This window comes from Uloborus diversus, chromosome 10, assembly GCF_026930045.1.
Source record: "Uloborus diversus isolate 005 chromosome 10, Udiv.v.3.1, whole genome shotgun sequence".
NCBI classification, from domain to species: domain Eukaryota; kingdom Metazoa; phylum Arthropoda; class Arachnida; order Araneae; family Uloboridae; genus Uloborus; species Uloborus diversus.
Window position 1 is genome coordinate 8,606,548 of NC_072740.1, and position 18,726 is coordinate 8,625,273.

At 32.0% G+C, this 18,726-nt stretch overlaps 1 protein-coding gene across 1 annotated transcript in view; it reads right to left on the reverse strand.

Moving 5' to 3' along the window:
- Positions 1-18,726, reverse strand: part of LOC129231354 (uncharacterized) — a 112,382-nt gene that overhangs the window by 16,193 nt on the left and 77,463 nt on the right. The window contains exons 13-16 of the mRNA XM_054865646.1: positions 15,225-15,269; positions 12,807-13,244; positions 8,467-8,589; positions 4,349-4,466 (exon numbers count right to left, since the gene is read on the reverse strand). Of these exons, the coding sequence (XP_054721621.1) occupies positions 4,349-4,466; positions 8,467-8,589; positions 12,807-13,244; positions 15,225-15,269 (724 nt within the window). The remainder of the gene's footprint in view (positions 1-4,348; positions 4,467-8,466; positions 8,590-12,806; positions 13,245-15,224; positions 15,270-18,726) is intronic.

Below are 18,726 nucleotides of genomic sequence, written 5' to 3' on the forward strand. Positions count from 1 at the left end.
TTTTATTTATTTATTATTGATCATGTTACATTTCATCACACTACACTTCATGCAACTTTTTTTCAAGTCTTAGAGTTTATCTCAAATAAATTTTCTAAAGAATTCTTTTTGGAGTCAGAATTTTTTTAGGCTGCTCCAGCAACATTTTCAAAGAAGGTTTTGAAGAAGATATTCCAGGTTAGTTTTTACTATCGTTTATTAAAGTTTTATATATAGGTTAAATTAAAGTGCATACTGCAATAGCAATTTTTACTCTAAGCATTATTGATAAATGTCTAACAGGAGGGATTTCCTTACTCCATAAACTTTCACTACTTGAGGTAAGTGTTCTAACTATGTGGTAAGTGATTATACCCTAATTATAGTGATGATCCCCAAAGCAGAATACCTAACGATGTACAGCAACGTAAAATCATTTGACCAAAAATGTTCTGCAAGTACTTCATGCATTGTATACACAAGCAACCAACGGGACCTTTTCCACAAATCGGGAGCCCAAAACCAAAATCGCTTCGTACAGGGTTTTTTTTTCTTTTCTTTTCAGTTTTGAAAAACATTACTGTTGCAATGCATTTCTGTGGAACCTAAACCGATTGAGATTTTACAAAAACATTCAAAATGCTTTCTAAAATGTACAGAAAGAGCAAAAATAATACAAAATTTGAAAAAAATCCGAACCTAAGTGTCAAACTACGTTTTTTTGATTAATTTTACATAATAAAACACTTCAAAACTTTCAATGTAATTAAAATATTTTCAGGATGTAAAGCAACTGAAATTTCAAACAAGACACGCAATTTTCGGAGATGATGGCGATGGACATGTTTTAATATTGGTATGTTTCCAAAACATACGTTTATGGAGGAAATTGCAGTGGATGAAGATAGATTGGGAAAAATAAGAAAAAAGGGAACCAAAAACATTAGAAAAATCAGAATCTTTTCAGACTCAGAATATGAAATTTCTGCAGAAAATCTGCAGAAACTGCCGATTTTCTACCAATATCTTTCAATTCAAGATAGAACTTTGCACAAATTCAGCAGATTTTTTTAAGTTCAAAGTAAATCTACAGTTTCTGCAGATGACTTATCAAATTCAAAATTTTTCGCTAGCTTTCCGCTGAATTATCGACATTTACGAGAATTTTAGAGTTTTTTCTAATTTAAAGAAATTTGCAGAATTTGTTCAAAATTCTGTCGTGAGTTGGAAGATATTTGCAGAAAATCTGCAATTTCTGCAGAAAATTTGTCTGAGTTTTCCTCTCACATTTGAACAGAATTGTTCTGCAGCTCAGGCATCTGTTCTGCAACGTACGTCGCAATTTCAGTAGCATTCTGCTTTGGGGGTGATGATTTTAAAATTAAAAGCAACTATGATGAAGAAATTTCTACAAGTAAAATACAAGACAACTATGATGACCTAGAAGGAATTGAAAGTTCAGCTACAAAAATTAAACTATGTATTTGTGAAACTTGTATTGTTTCGGAAGTTGATGATGCAAATAAAAAAAATATTGCTAAATTTGCAAGAAAGGACAGAAATAGCGACTTTTTACTGGCCTGTTATAGATGCTGTTGGAATGACTACTGATTATGAGTATGATTACTGATTATGAAGTAAGTGATCATGATCCCCACTCAGCCAGCTTTAAGGGGGAAACCAGTTTAGGAGGCAGAAATTTTAAGTGTTTTTCATCATTTTTTTTCCATCAGGGAAGGAATAATCAGCATTTGTTCAAACTTAAAGAATATTTTATTCATACTTTGAAGTAGACTTGGTAATTTTTTAAAGTCATTTCTGCCAGAAATAGAAGAGTTAGAAGATGATGTCCATGGATGGGCTTGTTGCTGGTGTGCATTTCTGAAGTCACAATTTTTATCTGTACTCATTAGTTTTTAGCCTACATTCCCAGTAAAAGTCAGAAAAAGAAGAAAAAAGCAAGAAAGAAGGCTTAATGCATCTTAAAAATATCGCGAAAAACAAAAAAAAGTCAAAAGTCAAGTTTGAACAATTTTCCGTTCAATTTTGAACAGTTCAAATCCCTTAACATTAGCGCCTACGGGGAAACTGAAAGTCAATGTAGATTCTGTACTTGAAGGCGGATTTACTTCAAACAAATTTTGTTGGAAATAGCTCTTGACGCCAAACTCCAGACTCTGACTCTGAGAATTTAGGGGCACCTGACTCCGACTCCTGTGCCCGACAGTTATTAGGACTCCGACTCCCCGACTTTGACTCTGACTTCGTAGCTTTAGCAAAAATTTATACACGGAAGACAAATGACTGAGTCCGATTCTCGGATATTCGACTCCGACTCCTTTATCTCAAAATGAGATTGACTCCGACTCCGAAGCTATGATTTTAACTGCGAAATAATTATTCTTGATATGACTTTTTTTATTTTCACGCTAAAGTTTTAGTTTTTGGGGAATAAACTCGAAGTCATTTATGTTTCTACATAAAGATATGCGCAGACCTTTTTTTTTTTTTTTGACAATGAAAATTCTCTTTAAGTTGACATTTTATTGTTTTTATTTATTTTGGTAAGTGTGTTAATTCATTTAAAAAATTGTTTTGGCAACAGGGGGAAAAGAAACGATTTTTTTTTGATATGATGTATTTATTTTAATGAGCTTAATAATTTTAATTATTATTTTTTCGTTTTGAAAGCTGTTAAAGATTTTTTTAATGGAAAAAAGTGTATTAGCTGCTTTGTTTAAAAGTTGCTGCTATTTTATTTGTTCGTTTTTTTACGCATCTAATTTTTTTTAGATGAGTTAGGAATAATATATTCCCATAGATTAGCTTAAAGTATTTTAAAATTATGTTTGAAAACATTTGCGATTTTAGCTATTTTTGAGAATATTGATCAGGTATTATACGGGAAAGTAGGCTCGTCTAGTTCTAGACAGAACTTCTTGTTTTCTATCGTTAACAACATATTTTCTCAGAATATGAATTAATTCCGGTGAAAGAAAAAAAAACATTTCATGCTTTTGAGCTGTTAGATCATAAAATTCTTGTTTTTCTACTGTTTTTGCTCACCTTTTTTGCATTAAAAATGTTTTTAATAATAATATCATCCCAGAATTAGGTTCATATAGTGTAACTGAATAAAGAATATTCACATAAAATATGATTGACCTATAACGTTTTGCGCTAGAATGCACACCAGTTGAAAAAAAAGTCGCTTTGAGAAAATGCAATTGAAAAAAACTGCAGTGAATATTTTCAAATCTTCAATTTTTTAAGTGCTCACAGCATTGGAGCTAAACAGAATTTTGATTTGAGATTGTGTCAACATATTTTTGAATAGTTCTACTAAAATTTTATGAGACAAAAAATGGATTTTTTTTTTTTGACCCATCTAAACTGGTTTCCCCCTTAAATTGCCCTAACAAGAGCCATTCAGTGTTTCTGATTTCTTTTTCAACTTATATTAGATAATTTACCAAAACTTATCTTGATCAATTGCATTATGTTCATTCAACACTGCTTCATATTTCAATATAAAATATGTACCTATAGATTAAAGATTTAATCATCAAGCTACAGTTACACCATCAAATTGTTATGTAGTTACTTATTTCTAAATTAATACTTTGCAAGATTTACAAAATCATAGCAGTGATTTTGATGCAATCAAGAGATAGGGTACACTCCATATACGCCATATACTCTCAAATATTTTTCAGACACATAGCGTATAAGCTTCAAAAAGTTTCATATTATGACATATTATGTATATAATCACATACACATATTGCGCATAATGGATTACTGGGAGTATACCCTCAGAAAAAAAGGTGGAAACATCATTAGATGCAATTATAAATAAAGCTGCACCAAGTAAGCTCGGACGGCACACAATTTCTGAAGTTCTGAATTAATCTTGGTTTTAAGAGAAATCAGGATTTCATTTAATGATTTTTTTTTTCAACTTAAACTGTTACCTACAAATATTCAGCAATAACTGAGAAAAAAAAAAACATGAAAAATGCTCAAGGACTACAGGACCTTGAGCCAGTGAAATAGAATTGATTGACAGGTAGGCATAATCAATTTTTCCCTGATACAAGATTAAATTAATAAAAAATCTCCCCTCTTTCTGTGTGTTCGACTTTCCCCAAACAAACTGCAATTTCCTTGACTTTGAAGGTTTGTGGAAAACCTGAAATTAGCACAACACACACAAAAAAGCCCTAAATACTACGTAGTGTCCTAAATACTACGACTAACTCCACAGTACTTCTTAGGGAATCCTTTACTTTCAATTTATGTATTCTTCTAGGTATGGACTCAATTTGATCAGTTATTCAGAAATTATTAAGACACCTTGCACAAATACCTTGCTCTTCATAAAAGTATGGGACATTCAAAGCTTTTAAATATCCTTTCAGTGGGCTTGGATCATATGAAGGGCTTTTTGGATCAACTGTCATGGCTCCTAATTCAAACAGCACATCCTGAAAGAAAAAAAAAATACATCAATTCTTTTTTAAAAAAATTTGAAGGGAATTAATTCAAATGTTACGAATAGTAATCAGAGCCGTAGCAAGACGTTTGTCATGGGGGTACTCTGTGGGGCAAACATATAGGATTCCCCTGTCAAAAATGCTCTTTTCTCCCCAATGAACAGCTCACAACCATTTATTACTCCAGACCTCATGGATTCAGGCACAGAACATGGTCTGGTGCCGCCCATCGCCTGCTGAATGTACTACCCTCAAGTCGCTGACTAAATACAAATCTAGCCAAACATCTGCTGAGAGTGGCAGTTCCTCAAAACGGTGTCCAGGCTAAAAATGGCAAACTCTGCTAATTGGAAATATAAATAGAAGCAATCAGAGCTTGACTTAATTTTTACATAAGCACAGTCACACACATAAAATAATTAGATAATGAGAAAAAGATTTTAAAAAGAAAGGAATAACTTTAGTTCTCATAGTCAGACTTTACTTTTGTGCTTTAAGGGAGGAGTCTCGAATTGGTGACCACCTCCTTTCCCAGACCACTGATAACAATGTACAAATTTCTAAATAAATACTAACTAATATTACAAATACTAGCTAAAGCCACTTTGGGCAAGTACCAAGTTACTAAATAACAAGAACCAATTGAGAAGTAATTTATCAAAACGGACATATCTGTTTTCCAAAAATGTTCATCAGGAGGAAGAAACAAATTAGGATAACCACTAGAGCAGCCAGAAATACCTTCTGGAGGATTTTTTTTTAAAAATCAAAACAGCCTTTTCATATGCATAAACTACTGTATAAAAATTTGCATTTATGTTGAAACCAATGGCTCTGGGAAGGGGGGGGGGGTTCACCCCCAAAACCCCTCCTTTGTTGCACCACTGAAGATAACAGTAAAACAATTTTATCCTTTTCTCTGGGTACAGAAAAGTCTAACGGATTATGTCACAGAGTAAGAAATGTTGGCATAAAAAAACAAGGAAATGTTGTCATCTTAATTTTGGATATGTGCCCTTTTGACCAAAAAACCTGAATGTTGAGAGTTTAAGTTTTAGCAAACACCTAATATTTCACCACCTCATATACTCATTAGTGCGGGCCGACAAAATCAAATTTTTACAGCACACTTAGCCCTAGTGCGAAAAATTTGTGACTCCCTAGTGCTAACTACTCTGCAAAATTTTGTGATCCTGAGTTTTTGAGATGTTTAGAAAGACATCAAATAAAGAGAAAATTTATCAAATATTTTAAATTCCTAAGAACCTTAGTGCAGTAACTTCCTAATACAAACTACTGTGTAAAATTTCAAACCTGTGAGTTAATTTTTTCTGCTCTGGCAAGAAGTCTGAATTTTGAGAATTTTACATAAATTTCCTTAAGTACGAGTGACATGTTACAAAGCAGCTACACACCTAATAGGCTGCAATGCTTCAAATTTTTAATCACATCAACAGCATAAGAACACCCCTTGAACCAGGTCCTTCCTGTAAGGGGTTAGGGTGAAGAGGGTCAATGGCCCCCTTACTTTAAAACACTAACGTTTTTACATATAAATGGGCGTGTTTTTGTAGTTTTTGATAAAATTTCATTGAATTCACCTCCTTTACCACCCCCCTGGAAAAATTGAAATAATAGGCTTTTCTTGAACTGAAATAGGCTTTATTTCATTGTTTATACCGGAAAAATGATCAGGAAGTCACATGGCTTAAATATTTGTTAGAAGTTGTCTGCTGTATCTGATGCATATTTCAAAATACTTAAAATTCACTAGATTAAAAGCTGGAATTGTTCGCCAATTGGAGCAAAAGCTTCGCAGACTTCTCATGTGAGGTATTTTCCTTTTACATATTAACAAACTCTCGTTGCGGTCTCTTCTAGTTTGTTGATGGTTCAACATCCATCCAGTAAAATTAAAAAAGGCTGTGTGACTCTGAAAAGTGTCCCATAATTGGTTTTAAGCCATTAGATTGCAAGTTGACCCGATGATGTTGAGTAAAAACCAACAATATTTACTAATATCATATGCCATAAAATAAGGCGTATGCTCTCCTTATCTTACTAACGGCAATCAGGGTGCGCTAAATATGTCTCGCTGTCTGAAAACAGCTAATGGAATATTGAGTTTTTACACTTTAACTATAAAACCACCAACTTGGGCAAATCTTGGTCAAGTTTATTGATGTATATACTCCATCCTGGTTTAAAATAAAAACCAACCATTCTATTGGAGACAGAGCTAAGCATACGTGCGAATTCTTTTTACATCAAGATACTTGCCAAAAAAGGTATCAATGTAATCGATTCCGTCAATTGCTCTAAAAGGTACATTTTGTAGTTTTAATAATGCATAGTTTACAATCTTTAGAAGTAATTTTATAATTTTTCCTCAATGAATAGAAATCTGTATCCTAAATGCAGTTCTAATGTTTTGCATATTTCCCAGAGAGTTTTTGTATTTGTATAAAAACATTGATTTTAATCAAATTTTTTCTTACATGCAATTTATTAGAACATTTAAGACCTTGTAAATTTTGCATATCTACCTACTTCCAACAGCCACAGAATACTAATACAAAAAAAATGTTTTTTTTTTTCCCATTGAAATGTATACTTCCTGGTCGGAGCAGAGAAAATTAACCCAGAGATAGGAAACTTAGCATAATAATTTGTGTTAAGAGTTTATAAAATTTAGGACATTTTGAATTTTTCTGGGGGGGGGGGGGGCATAACTTAATGAAATTTGATTGGAAAACCACAAAACTAAGCCGACTTATAAGTAAAAGTGTTAGTTTTCTAAACTAGGGCATTAACCCCGTTCACCCTAACCCCTTAAAGGAAGGACTTAGTTCAAGTGGTGGTCTAATGCCGTTGATGTGATTAAAAATTTGAAGTATTGCAGCGCATCAGGTAAGCAGCTATTTTGTAATGTTTTGAGAAATTTGAAGTAAAATTCTTAAAACTCAGGCCTCTTGATAGAGGAGAAAATACTAACTCACAGGCTTGAAATTTTATGTAGTAGTTTGTGTTAGGAAGTTAAAAAATTATCACACTAAGGGCTTAAAGTTCAGCGAGATTTAAAATAATTTGTAAATTTTCTCTTTATTTGATGTTTTTTTAAAAATCTCAAAAATTCAAGTCTCTTGCCAGAGCAGAAGACATTAATTCAGAGTCACAAAATTTTGTACAGTAATTAGTATTATGGAGTCACGAATTTTCCGCACTAAAGCTAAGTGCTTAGCAAAAATTCGATTTTTTTTGGCCCACCCTAATACTCATATCCAAGTACTTTAACCAAATGACTAGTGGATAAAAATTTGGGAAATTTTGGATATGTGTTCTTTTGAGTCCAAAAGTTTTTGTACATCAGATTCATTCAGAATATGTCATCTTGGTTAAAAGTTAAAATTACAGAGGATAGTTTCGTAAAATTTTAAACAAAAAGTCAAACTTGATCCTTAAATAAACTAGGATTTGAACAGTTTAGACTTTTTGAGAGTAAAGCATTTGATTAAGGTCATCTGAAAGATTTGGAAAATATAAATTCAGATTTTATGAAAAGTGGATAGGTTCCTCTTGATAAATAACTTCTTAATTGCATTTGAAAAGGACCACTGACGCACACATACATTTACAACATAAAAATTCCCAAAATTAAAAATATTGCTATGAAAATGCTTCAACAAATGTCACCCAAATAAACTACATTTAATTGGAAACATTCCCACTGTTCCTTTACGTCATTTTAGAAAACGGAACGTTTTAGCAGGGTTGTGAACCTAGGAGAAACGATTTGTGGTACATTTGTGCTGATTTTGAAATTTTACAGAGCATTTCGGTATTTACATATAAGTCATTAAAAAAAAAAAGAAAAACTAAAATCACCTATCTAAGTTTTTGTGCTTTGATAACCATTTAAAACATTCACACAAAAATAATTGTTAAATGCACCGACGAGTGAGAGCTAGAAAAGGGTTCTACTATCTCTTACCTTTTTCTTGGCATAAAACTGGTGCTGGCGTAGAGTGTGAAGTAAAGAAAGAGAATCTTTTCCTCCTGAAAGGCAAACCAGAACTCTATCACCAGGTTGGATCATATTAAATTCATTCACAGCCTAAACAAATAATAACAACATTTAGAAAGGGTATTGATTTCTGTAAAGCTGAAAATGTAGGATAAACAGCCAATCAAAAAATTCTGAACATTAATTTGATGTACTGAAGGAAATAAGAAATGTAAGCAGGTAATTTTCATTTAATTTTTAAAAATTGTTTTTTTTTTTTTTTTTTTTTTTTCATTTATTTATGTATGGTGGTGGTGTCACTAACAAAAATAAATAGATAAGTAAGTAAATAAAAAATGAAAAGAAAAAAATTAGTTTTTGAAATAATTTAATCTGAACTATCCATTAAAAATATATCCGATTGCCGTCAACAGTATCCTTTTCCAAGTACTTTAAATTCTTGCTAAGCAAAACCCACCTTTTACCAGAAACAAATTCTGGCTACGTCTCAGACTGCTGCTTTAACATTTGGATTTTTTTTCCTTCTATACAATAGTGGTTAAAGGATACACTTCCCAGGAATTAAAAAAATTGCTTTTACGTAAGGAGAAGTTTTTTTCTACAATAAAAAATAAATAAGCATGGTTGTACGGTACTATTTACTTATAACAGGCCAAAAATAAAACCTCAGCAGCAAGAAAGTGATAACTGCATATTGAAAAAGTATGCTGCTGTGGGCAAGTAAACGGCAGTATCTGCAGAAATGAGTTTTCAAGATATTTGAAGAAATGTGTGTTGGAATCAATACGAACAATAAGAAAATGTTGGAATTGTATTAGAAATGACGTTCCAATAGTGATCTCTGAAGAGGAACCTTGCTAAACGCAAACCAAAACTGTAAACTGAAACGGGAACTTTCAAATCCAAATGAAAACTTATTCATTTTTGTTCTGCGTTCGCATTCATATTGTAAAACAGTCAGTCTCTCTCGAACCACCATAGTATGTAGATATGTGATGTAATGTTAGCTAATAAATGTATTTAATTTCTTTATTAGTTAAATTATTGAGCAGTGACTACATAAAGCATGTAACAATGACAACACTACACAATTAAAAGAAATATAAAATGATTATAGAGAGAAAGCTCAATGTGAACAACAGATGAACAAATGAAAGTAAGCTCTTGGCTTATCTATTATCATCTTGTTTTATTTAAATTGATTTCATTTTAATGGATAATTATTATTACAGGGTTCATACTCATTTTTAAAAGAGAAAATTAAGGACTTTTTAAGAATTTTCAAAAAAATTTAAGGACTCATCGGAAATAATTAGATAACTTTAGGTACATCATTTCTAAGTTTTCCAGGTGGCAAAGTACTTGATACATATTACATATACCAGGGGTTCTCAAACTGGATGCCATAGGGAGAGGTGAGGGGTGCTGCTAAGTGTCTGGGTAAGGTGAGTGCACCAAATAATTACTGGTTGACCAGCAAGGAAATCCTCCATTTTTTGATACAATATGACATAAATTCACTAAATCTTCTTTCATCATCATCAAAAAGCCTGACTAATGATAAAGCGTTATCAACAAGTCATTTTTAACTACCAGGCAATAGTGCAAAAATGTAACAAAACTTGTTGCAGAAGAGTGATATCAAAACCAACTGATCTTTTGTGGTAAAATTTTGTTTCTACGTGCTTTTCGGAAGTTGAACTAGAATAAAAAAAGTTACATACTGTTCTTGAAACCTAAATTATGTAGGTCACGAATTCAAAAAGAAAAATGTCGTTGTGTGCCGTCATTTTCTCCTAAGGTTTGACAACATAGAAAAGTAGATTGTAGTACAATAGGATCATAGTTCGCACCATAGTTCATCATTAACACTTGTAGTTTTATGTAACGCCGGAGTATTTGGGAGGAGGATATGATCCTGTGCTGCATATGCTGCACATATGTGCACAAACTGTGCTCAGGTGTGGGGAAAACACCCCTGAAAATAACGACTTATTTTAGAGATGAACTAGAGTGCCGTGAGAAAATTCTAAATCTTCAAAGGGTGCCGCGAGACGAAATTGTTTGAGAACCCCCGATATATAAATATACAGGGGCAATTGACTGCAAGTTCACATTATCAGTAAATTATATTTTAAATTTTCATAGATCACAGGAAGGAGAGTAGTCAGAGAGCAAAAGAGAGGAAATCCAAAAAAAAATAAATAATAATAATTTTTAAAATCATGCAGAAAGGAGATGCAATCAAAATAGTCCTTGGAGTACGTCCATGATATTCCAAAAGTCAACAAAAAATGGCTAATTTACCAGTTTCAAAGATAATACGAAAATTTTTCCCTATTAATTATGCTTGAAATAAATGGGTAGTAATTAATACAATACGTGACACATATTGTTATTAAAGCATGATATTTATTTCTCAAATTTTAATTCTAAAAAAAGATTAGGAAAATGGGGATAACTAGAAAATTATCTGTACAGTAAAGCATCATATTTTTTTTTTAGTTTTTTTTTAGCATACATTATTGGAGTAAGGTGAAGGAAAAGAACTAAAATCTCTTTTCTTCAAGACTATGGTTTTGTTTTTCTTGCTTTTCAGTTGCTATTGCTACTAACACATCCCATTTTGTACAAATTTGCTGCTTAAGACCATTTCTTGCAAGTTTATATATATATATATATATATATATATATATATATATATATAAATTTAAATTCTGAAAGAGAGGCAGCTATTTCTAGCTCCCAAGTCCTCAAACAGGGTTGAGGGAACCCGAGTTCAATCTGGCTGTATCACTCAATAATATCAATTTTTCATAATTTTTAGAGAAAAATATTTTTTTAAATAACATTTCAATTTAAGGTATTGAAAATAAGAACGTAAATTTTAAAATTAGGTTTGTTTGTAAAGTAAAAATTTACAACAGAGTGAAAAATAAATAATTGATCATCCTTTTTTCTTGCATTGGAACCCAAAATTTGTTTTTAAAAACTTCATAATACTCTTTCAGGATCAAAAGAATAACTTGAAGTTGCTTCATTTAATCATGAAATTCCAAAATGTTTTACAGGTTTTAAAGCTTAAACCATTAGAGATTCAGCATAAATATTTTGAACCTTTTTTAAATGCATAAAAAAAGTAACCATGCCAAATTTCAATACAATCCGAGATTGTGGGAGTTAGACCACATTTTTTGACTGACTTTTGCATTTTTTCTAAAATAAATTTAAGAAATAAAAATATTATTGAAATAATGAATAAAATAAGCAGATATAAAGTAACATATGGTGAAAAATTCGTCCAACATTAAAAATGACTGAAATATTAGCAGGATGCAAAAAGATTGAAATCTCAAACAAGGCATGCATTTTTCGGTGAAACACGTGTTTAACATCGTTAGTATATTTCCCAAACATACGTTTTCGGCAAATATCGCGGAGAATGAAGGTTTGATTGGGGGAGATAGAAAAAAATAGCAAAATGAGGACTAAACTTAATACAGTTTTTAAAAAATTAAGGAAATTTTCAGAAAATTAAGGACTTTTTAAGGGTTTTTTAGGGACCTTAAATTTGTTTGATGAAATTAAGGGTTTCTTAAGGGTTTTTTAAGGAAGTACGAACCTTGTTATTAGAATGGCCTACCGATTTATAATAAATTGGATGTTTTTTTAGAACCTTGTTTTCAGCGAAAACCAAATAAGCAAGCTTGTACAATAAAGCTAATGTACAACAGATGACAAAAATGTAAAAAAAAGAAAATTCTGCAGTTACTGTCCTTAACCTACCCACGGCAGTATACGAGTATATCCATAGGACCACAAAGTAAACTAGGTATAAAGTTTATTTATACCCAAGAAAAGGGGAATAAACCCATGAAATAGCATTATTAAACACAATGAGAACTTTAAAAAAGTCAAAAATATGTACATCAGACAAAAACAATTTTACAAAATAAATTACTTTTTTTTCCTTATGAAAGAGTTACAACTACTCTTATAATGTACGTTATAAATACGTTTTTGAATGATGGAATTTTTTGAGTTATTGGTGACACTAGAATAGTGTGAACTAAAGCAACTTGTGGCTTTAAGTTAGCATCAAATAAAAAGAAACAGTTTGTTTGAAATGACACATGTAAACTTATATTTAATCAACAAGGTTTACATGGAAAGTACTTTAATACTAAACAAACTGGCTGTGGCACCAAAATGGTATCAGATATAAACTCTAATCATTTTGTTATAATATCAGGCAGGCCCAAAATTTCGCATTAACAGGGTTTGCGTGTATAAGCAAATACACTTACTTTCAAGAAAGGCCTGAAGATGCAACCAGGAGGGGAAAACCATTTGCATTTCCTCAAGGCTTCAGAAGTTTCGGAGGGATTTGAAATCACTAATTTGTTTCTTAGACTACATGTAATTTGGCGTTCTTGATTGTTGTTTATTTCTTCTTCCAAACATAATCTATCCCTCTCGGGACAAACAACATTTCCATCTTGAACATTGCAATTTTCATCAACTAATTTCAATGGTGAGTCAAGTGTGCCATTTGAGCTGCCATTTAAGTAGGCATGTGGGATTTGTTTAGCAGTTCTTACGACAAATACAGGATTTTTGATTGGTTTAACTTGACTGCCAGTAAGGTATTGAGTTGCTTCACTTGGTAATAAAAACCACCTTATTTCAGATGCCTCTGTATCAAAGACAAGTTGCTGATCAGGCGTAAATTTCTTGGTTGCCATCTGGAAAAAAAAAAGCTAGATAAGACCAGTCAATAAACATAGAAATAATATGGATCCCTAAAAATCACAAATACATTTTTTTTTCAAAATTTGTGCTTTTAAAATGCTCTAAATGAATATGACACATAAATTATTAGCATGTATTCTAGTTATAAAACAGTTAGCCTACATAAAACGTAAATAAAAGTGCAAATAAAAACATTTCTATAGTATGTATTATCTATCTATTAGTATGTTGGTTTGCAACATTTTATTTAAATATTTATAAAACTGATTTGCTTTCTATCTTCCACATTTCTACTTCAGGCGCTCTTCTCTTTCATAGAATTCACTGACACACTCAAGCAAAATCTGAGAGTCAAACCTGACCAGAATAGAAGGCAGAGGTACAACACAGCGGTTCTTGAAACAACTGATCATTTAAAGAGTTCAAAAATGGAAAACATATTACCAGTGAGGCACTGGGAAACTAACAAGATATCTAGAATCCCAATTTAAAATTTCACTTTTTTTCAAAACGTAATGTTTTACAGATAGTTGGGTATTGGCCCTCAGTAACTCAAATGTATCCGAATCAAATGTATCTGAATTTAAAATGTGAGATCTGTACCACCAGCTAGAAAACATCATTTTAAGTTCATCGTAAGGATTGTCATCGTTGGAGGGAAAGTTTTTGTGTCCTCCTCCCAGATTATTAGTTTTATTATAAAATTCTGCAACATACAAACTGAAGGTAAGTGTTGGCAACAGCTAGATGACTGCTTTTGTGATTGATGATTTGAGAACATGTTGATTGCATCCACAATAATTTCCGTAACTGCTGAGCCATTCATAGTTCCACTTTGAGCATTTTTTGAAGTATTCATTAAAATACATTTAAGATTTTTTTTTAAATAAAATTTAAAAGACAATATCTTAAAAAAGTTTGAAATTTTTAATTTTGAGAAAAAGTTTTTTTTCCCTCCAAAGTTATTCAAACTACATATGAAATTAAAGTGCATATGGTTACATTTAAAATGAGTTATTATACAACTCTGTTGCTCGCATAGAACTTGAATTAAACTCTTTAAAACACTGCTAACAAGTAAAAAGAAGTGCTGTTTAATGAATTTCAAAAATCAATCACACATCAATTATGAATGATATAAAATTATACATAAATTTAAGACTTCAAAGAGTAAGGTTTCTGAAAGTTGCACAAAAATCTGAGATGGTCACAATGAGATATTTTTTTGATTTGACATGGAATGACCCAAAAGCCTAAAAAAAAAAAAAAAAAAAAAAAATAGGGCCTTTGATTAATATTTAGGGCTTTTGACAACTAAATAGGAGGCAGTGAGAAGCAAAGGGATGCAAGTACTGAAATTAAAAATTTGGAGATAATCAGTACAAATGATAATAGAAACCCGCCTATGTCTTGGGACACAAGATGCTACTAATATCGCTGGTGGGTGCTGCTATAAAACATTAGATTTAGAGAAAAAATTCAATGAAGGTCTACCTAGGATCTGAACTTTAAACGAGCTTTACTCAAAAGTTTAAAAAGTCCACTAACATCACTTTGCTTCTGATCGACTCATATGAACTTTAGAAAGATCACTACAAACAATACTTGGAGAGGGGCTTTTGAAGGCCTATGAGAACCCTGTATGCATACCTTTATCATATTTAAAGTGCAACAAACCAAACTTCAATCACAATTTTCATTCAATCCATGGTGCAATCAAACAAGTGATTAAAAAAAAAAAATCCAAAAGTTTTCGGCAAAAAATATGTTGCATAACATATGGAAAACTGTTCCTGATGCTTTAAAGTTACGTTCATTCATAAAATACTTGTTTTTCTGAGTATAATTAATTAACTATCAATCCTTTTCCTCAAGAGAGCATAGTCAGCCTACTTTCCCTTATAATAAACCCACACATAAATAGCCCAAAACTTTCAGTAAACTAACTAAATAGAAAGTTTTATCTTTCTTACCTGTTCAGCATTCTGAAATTGTGTTTCAGCATCACGTAACATATCCTGGAGAAAGAACAGAATGCTTTAAACAATACTTATGTTTATTATAAGAAAAAATTAATCTCAAAAATAAATTATCAGCAAAAACAGCTAGGTGAGGAGATTTTGCATAAAATAACAGCAAATGTTAAACAAGTGGCTTGATGATTAAAAAAACAATGCAAGATTTTTCCCAAAATTCTATCTTTACACAATTGAAAAAAAAAAAAAATACATAAGTCAATAAATTAAAAAAAATAAATAATTAAATAAAACAATTAATAAATAAGGAAAAGATTTGTTTTTCAAACTGTTTGCACTTGAGAATTTCAAGTTAAAAGAATATGATTTGATTTGCTATTTTCATATTATTAGACAAAAGACAGCAGCTATTTTATGCATGCACTAGTGGTACCCGCACGGCTTTGCCCGTAATGGAAAAATTAAAAGGTCTTTAAGTTTGCCTGTATATTTACAAATAATGTATGGTGAATTTTCTCGCCGATTGGCTTGTACCCATGTTACAGTTCCACGTTATGATAATTTCGTATCTCACCAATTGGCTTGTGCCCATATTACGGTTCCACGTTATGATGATTTCCTAATTTACTCGTCCATCTTATGATAATTTTCTTAAAATTGGAATAGAAAAAGAACCACATCGAATTTTTGAAAAATTGCTTCAAGGTGCACACCCCCATGCTACAAACTAACTTTGTGAAAAATTTCATGAAAATCGGCCAAACGGTCTAGGCGCTATGCACATCACAGAGATCCTGACAGACAGACAGAGATTCAGACAGAGAGAGATCCTGACAGACAAAGATCCGGACAGAGAGACTTTCAGCTTTATTATTAGTAAAGATTACATGCATATTAAGTTTGAGTTTAACATTAGTCATTTCATTTGAATGTACATGTAGGCTCATAATTAGATAAATGCCATTCCAAGCTGAGGCACAGGGCACCAAAGTTTTCATTTTTTAAAAAAGGTTTTTATAAGTTAAACCATTACTGGATGCACCTGCTCTCTCTAGAAGCTGGTTATCATATTTGTTATCCTCCAAACATTAAAGTTCTGTACTTTGTAATTACAGTATAACTTTGATTTAACAATACCAAATTTAAGGATTTCCTCAATTTAATAATATATTTCACTGGACCGGATTCGACTGTATTAGATGTCAATGCTGCCATGCTAAGCAGATGTGCGGTATCTACGGTAGAGCTCAAAATGAGAAATTGATGATTAAAGTTCTACAACTGGTGTTTTGACTTAATTAAATGTTCAACTTACAGTAGTTGCAGGGCTGCACAGTGTGGCAGCAGGCAAAAATCCACCAAACTCGCTGGTTTTGAGCTAGAATCTCAACGATTGAGAAAATAAAGTCTTGCAGGTTAAAACCTAACACCCTGTACATAAATTAAGCCATTTTCCGCTATTGTACAGATGCATTCTCGTGGAAATTGGTAGGATCTCAAGCTGAAATTCGGACTTGAGCGATTTTTCGGTGCTTTAGGGAGGTTTTTACCTTTTGAACTTTGGAAAATGAATGATAAGTTGCAGTTTAGAATTGAAATGTATTTGTTCTTGCACGGGAAATGTGCGAAGACGGTTAAAACCCATTTTTTCAAAGGACAAAAACCTGAAAAATCATATTTTTAATGACTTATATGGTGGAAAAAAGCATATCTTAACACCCAGCAGCAATCAAAAGCTGTGTTTTATCATCCAATTTCTCGATTTATACTAAGCATTCAGCCACATATCAGGGAAAAAATATAGTTATACTTTTTAGTTTTCAAAATCGCAACTTGGGTCCCTTCTGAGCTCTGCGGGGCTTAGGGGGGTAAGAAATTCAAAATTTTAGCACCGCTACAAAATAGTTGAAGAATTTTGCCGCATTTCGAGCTGTAATAGAAGATCCTAGCACAAAACCTGCAAGTTTGGCGGATTTATGCCCACTATGCCACACCAGTCTGGCCGTAACCAGAAAATAATTTCGAGGAGGGTTTAAAAAATTTCATGTGGTGCTTTGAGCTATTTGTGCTAATGGGCCATTCCACGGAAAAGGGTAATTTTGTCCCGCACGTGACGCTTCATATATTTCATAAAAAATAATAATTTAAAAGGATAATTAACAAAATTTTGTTGCTTAAGAAATCACAAATGCATGTGTGACTTATTTCACAAAAACTTTCTTCAAAAATTATTTCTTTTTTATGAAATATAGGAACCGTCATGTGCAGGACAAAATGACCATTTTCAATGGAATGGGTATATACATTTTTTTTTTCAATGTTTTAAATAATTATTTCTAAACTAACGAGATATGTTTCCTTTACATTGGAACTATAGCTTCCAAAATCTACAATTTGTTTTGTTATTACTGTATTAATAGAGCAAAAATATTAGCTTATTCATAAGCAAGTTACCAGAGGCTGACTTTGGATGTCCCGCATGTGACACATATAAATAAATTTTACTGTAAATAGCAAATTTGTTTAATAAAAATATAATTGTGTCATTAGTATCTTTGTATCAAATGTAAAGATTAAAAAAATTGCTTACCCCTGTTTCATCAAAATATTAAGAGATATGACAATAAGTTAATGAAGTTTAAGCATATTCTTGCCCCGCACGTGACGGTGGAATGGCCCTAATGTTCAAGTTGTTGGTTTATCTATTATGAAAGCGTTTTATGCAATTAATATACATATAAAAGCCATTTGAGTTTTGGAACATTATTTTTTAAAAAATTTTAAATATAAACAAACATTTAAATGTCAAACCAAACTTTTTTTTTGGGGGGGGGGTGAACCCTAAGAACCCCCCTCCCTTGTACAGGGTTCATACTCATTTTTAAAAGAGAAAATTAAGGACTTTTTAAGAATTTTCAAAAAAATTTAAGGACTCATCGGAAATAATTAGATAACTTTAGGTACATCATTTCTAAGTTTTCCAGGTGGCAAAGTACTTGATACATATTACATATACCAGGGGTTCTCAAACTGGATGCCATAGGGAGAGGTGAGGGGTGCTGCTAAGTGTCTGGGTAAGGTGAGTGCACCAAATAATTACTGGTTGACCAGCAAGGAAATCCTCCATTTTTTGATACAATATGACATAAATTCACTAAATCTTCTTTCATCATCATCAAAAAGCCTGACTAATGATAAAGCGTTATCAACAAGTCATTTTTAACTACCAGGCAATAGTGCAAAAATGTAACAAAACTTGTTGCAGAAGAGTGATATCAAAACCAACTGATCTTTTGTGGTAAAATTTTGTTTCTACGTGCTTTTCGGAAGTTGAACTAGAATAAAAAAAGTTACATACTGTTCTTGAAACCTAAATTATGTAGGTCACGAATTCAAAAAGAAAAATGTCGTTGTGTGCCGTCATTTTCTCCTAAGGTTTGACAACATAGAAAAGTAGATTGTAGTACAATAGGATCATAGTTCGCACCATAGTTCATCA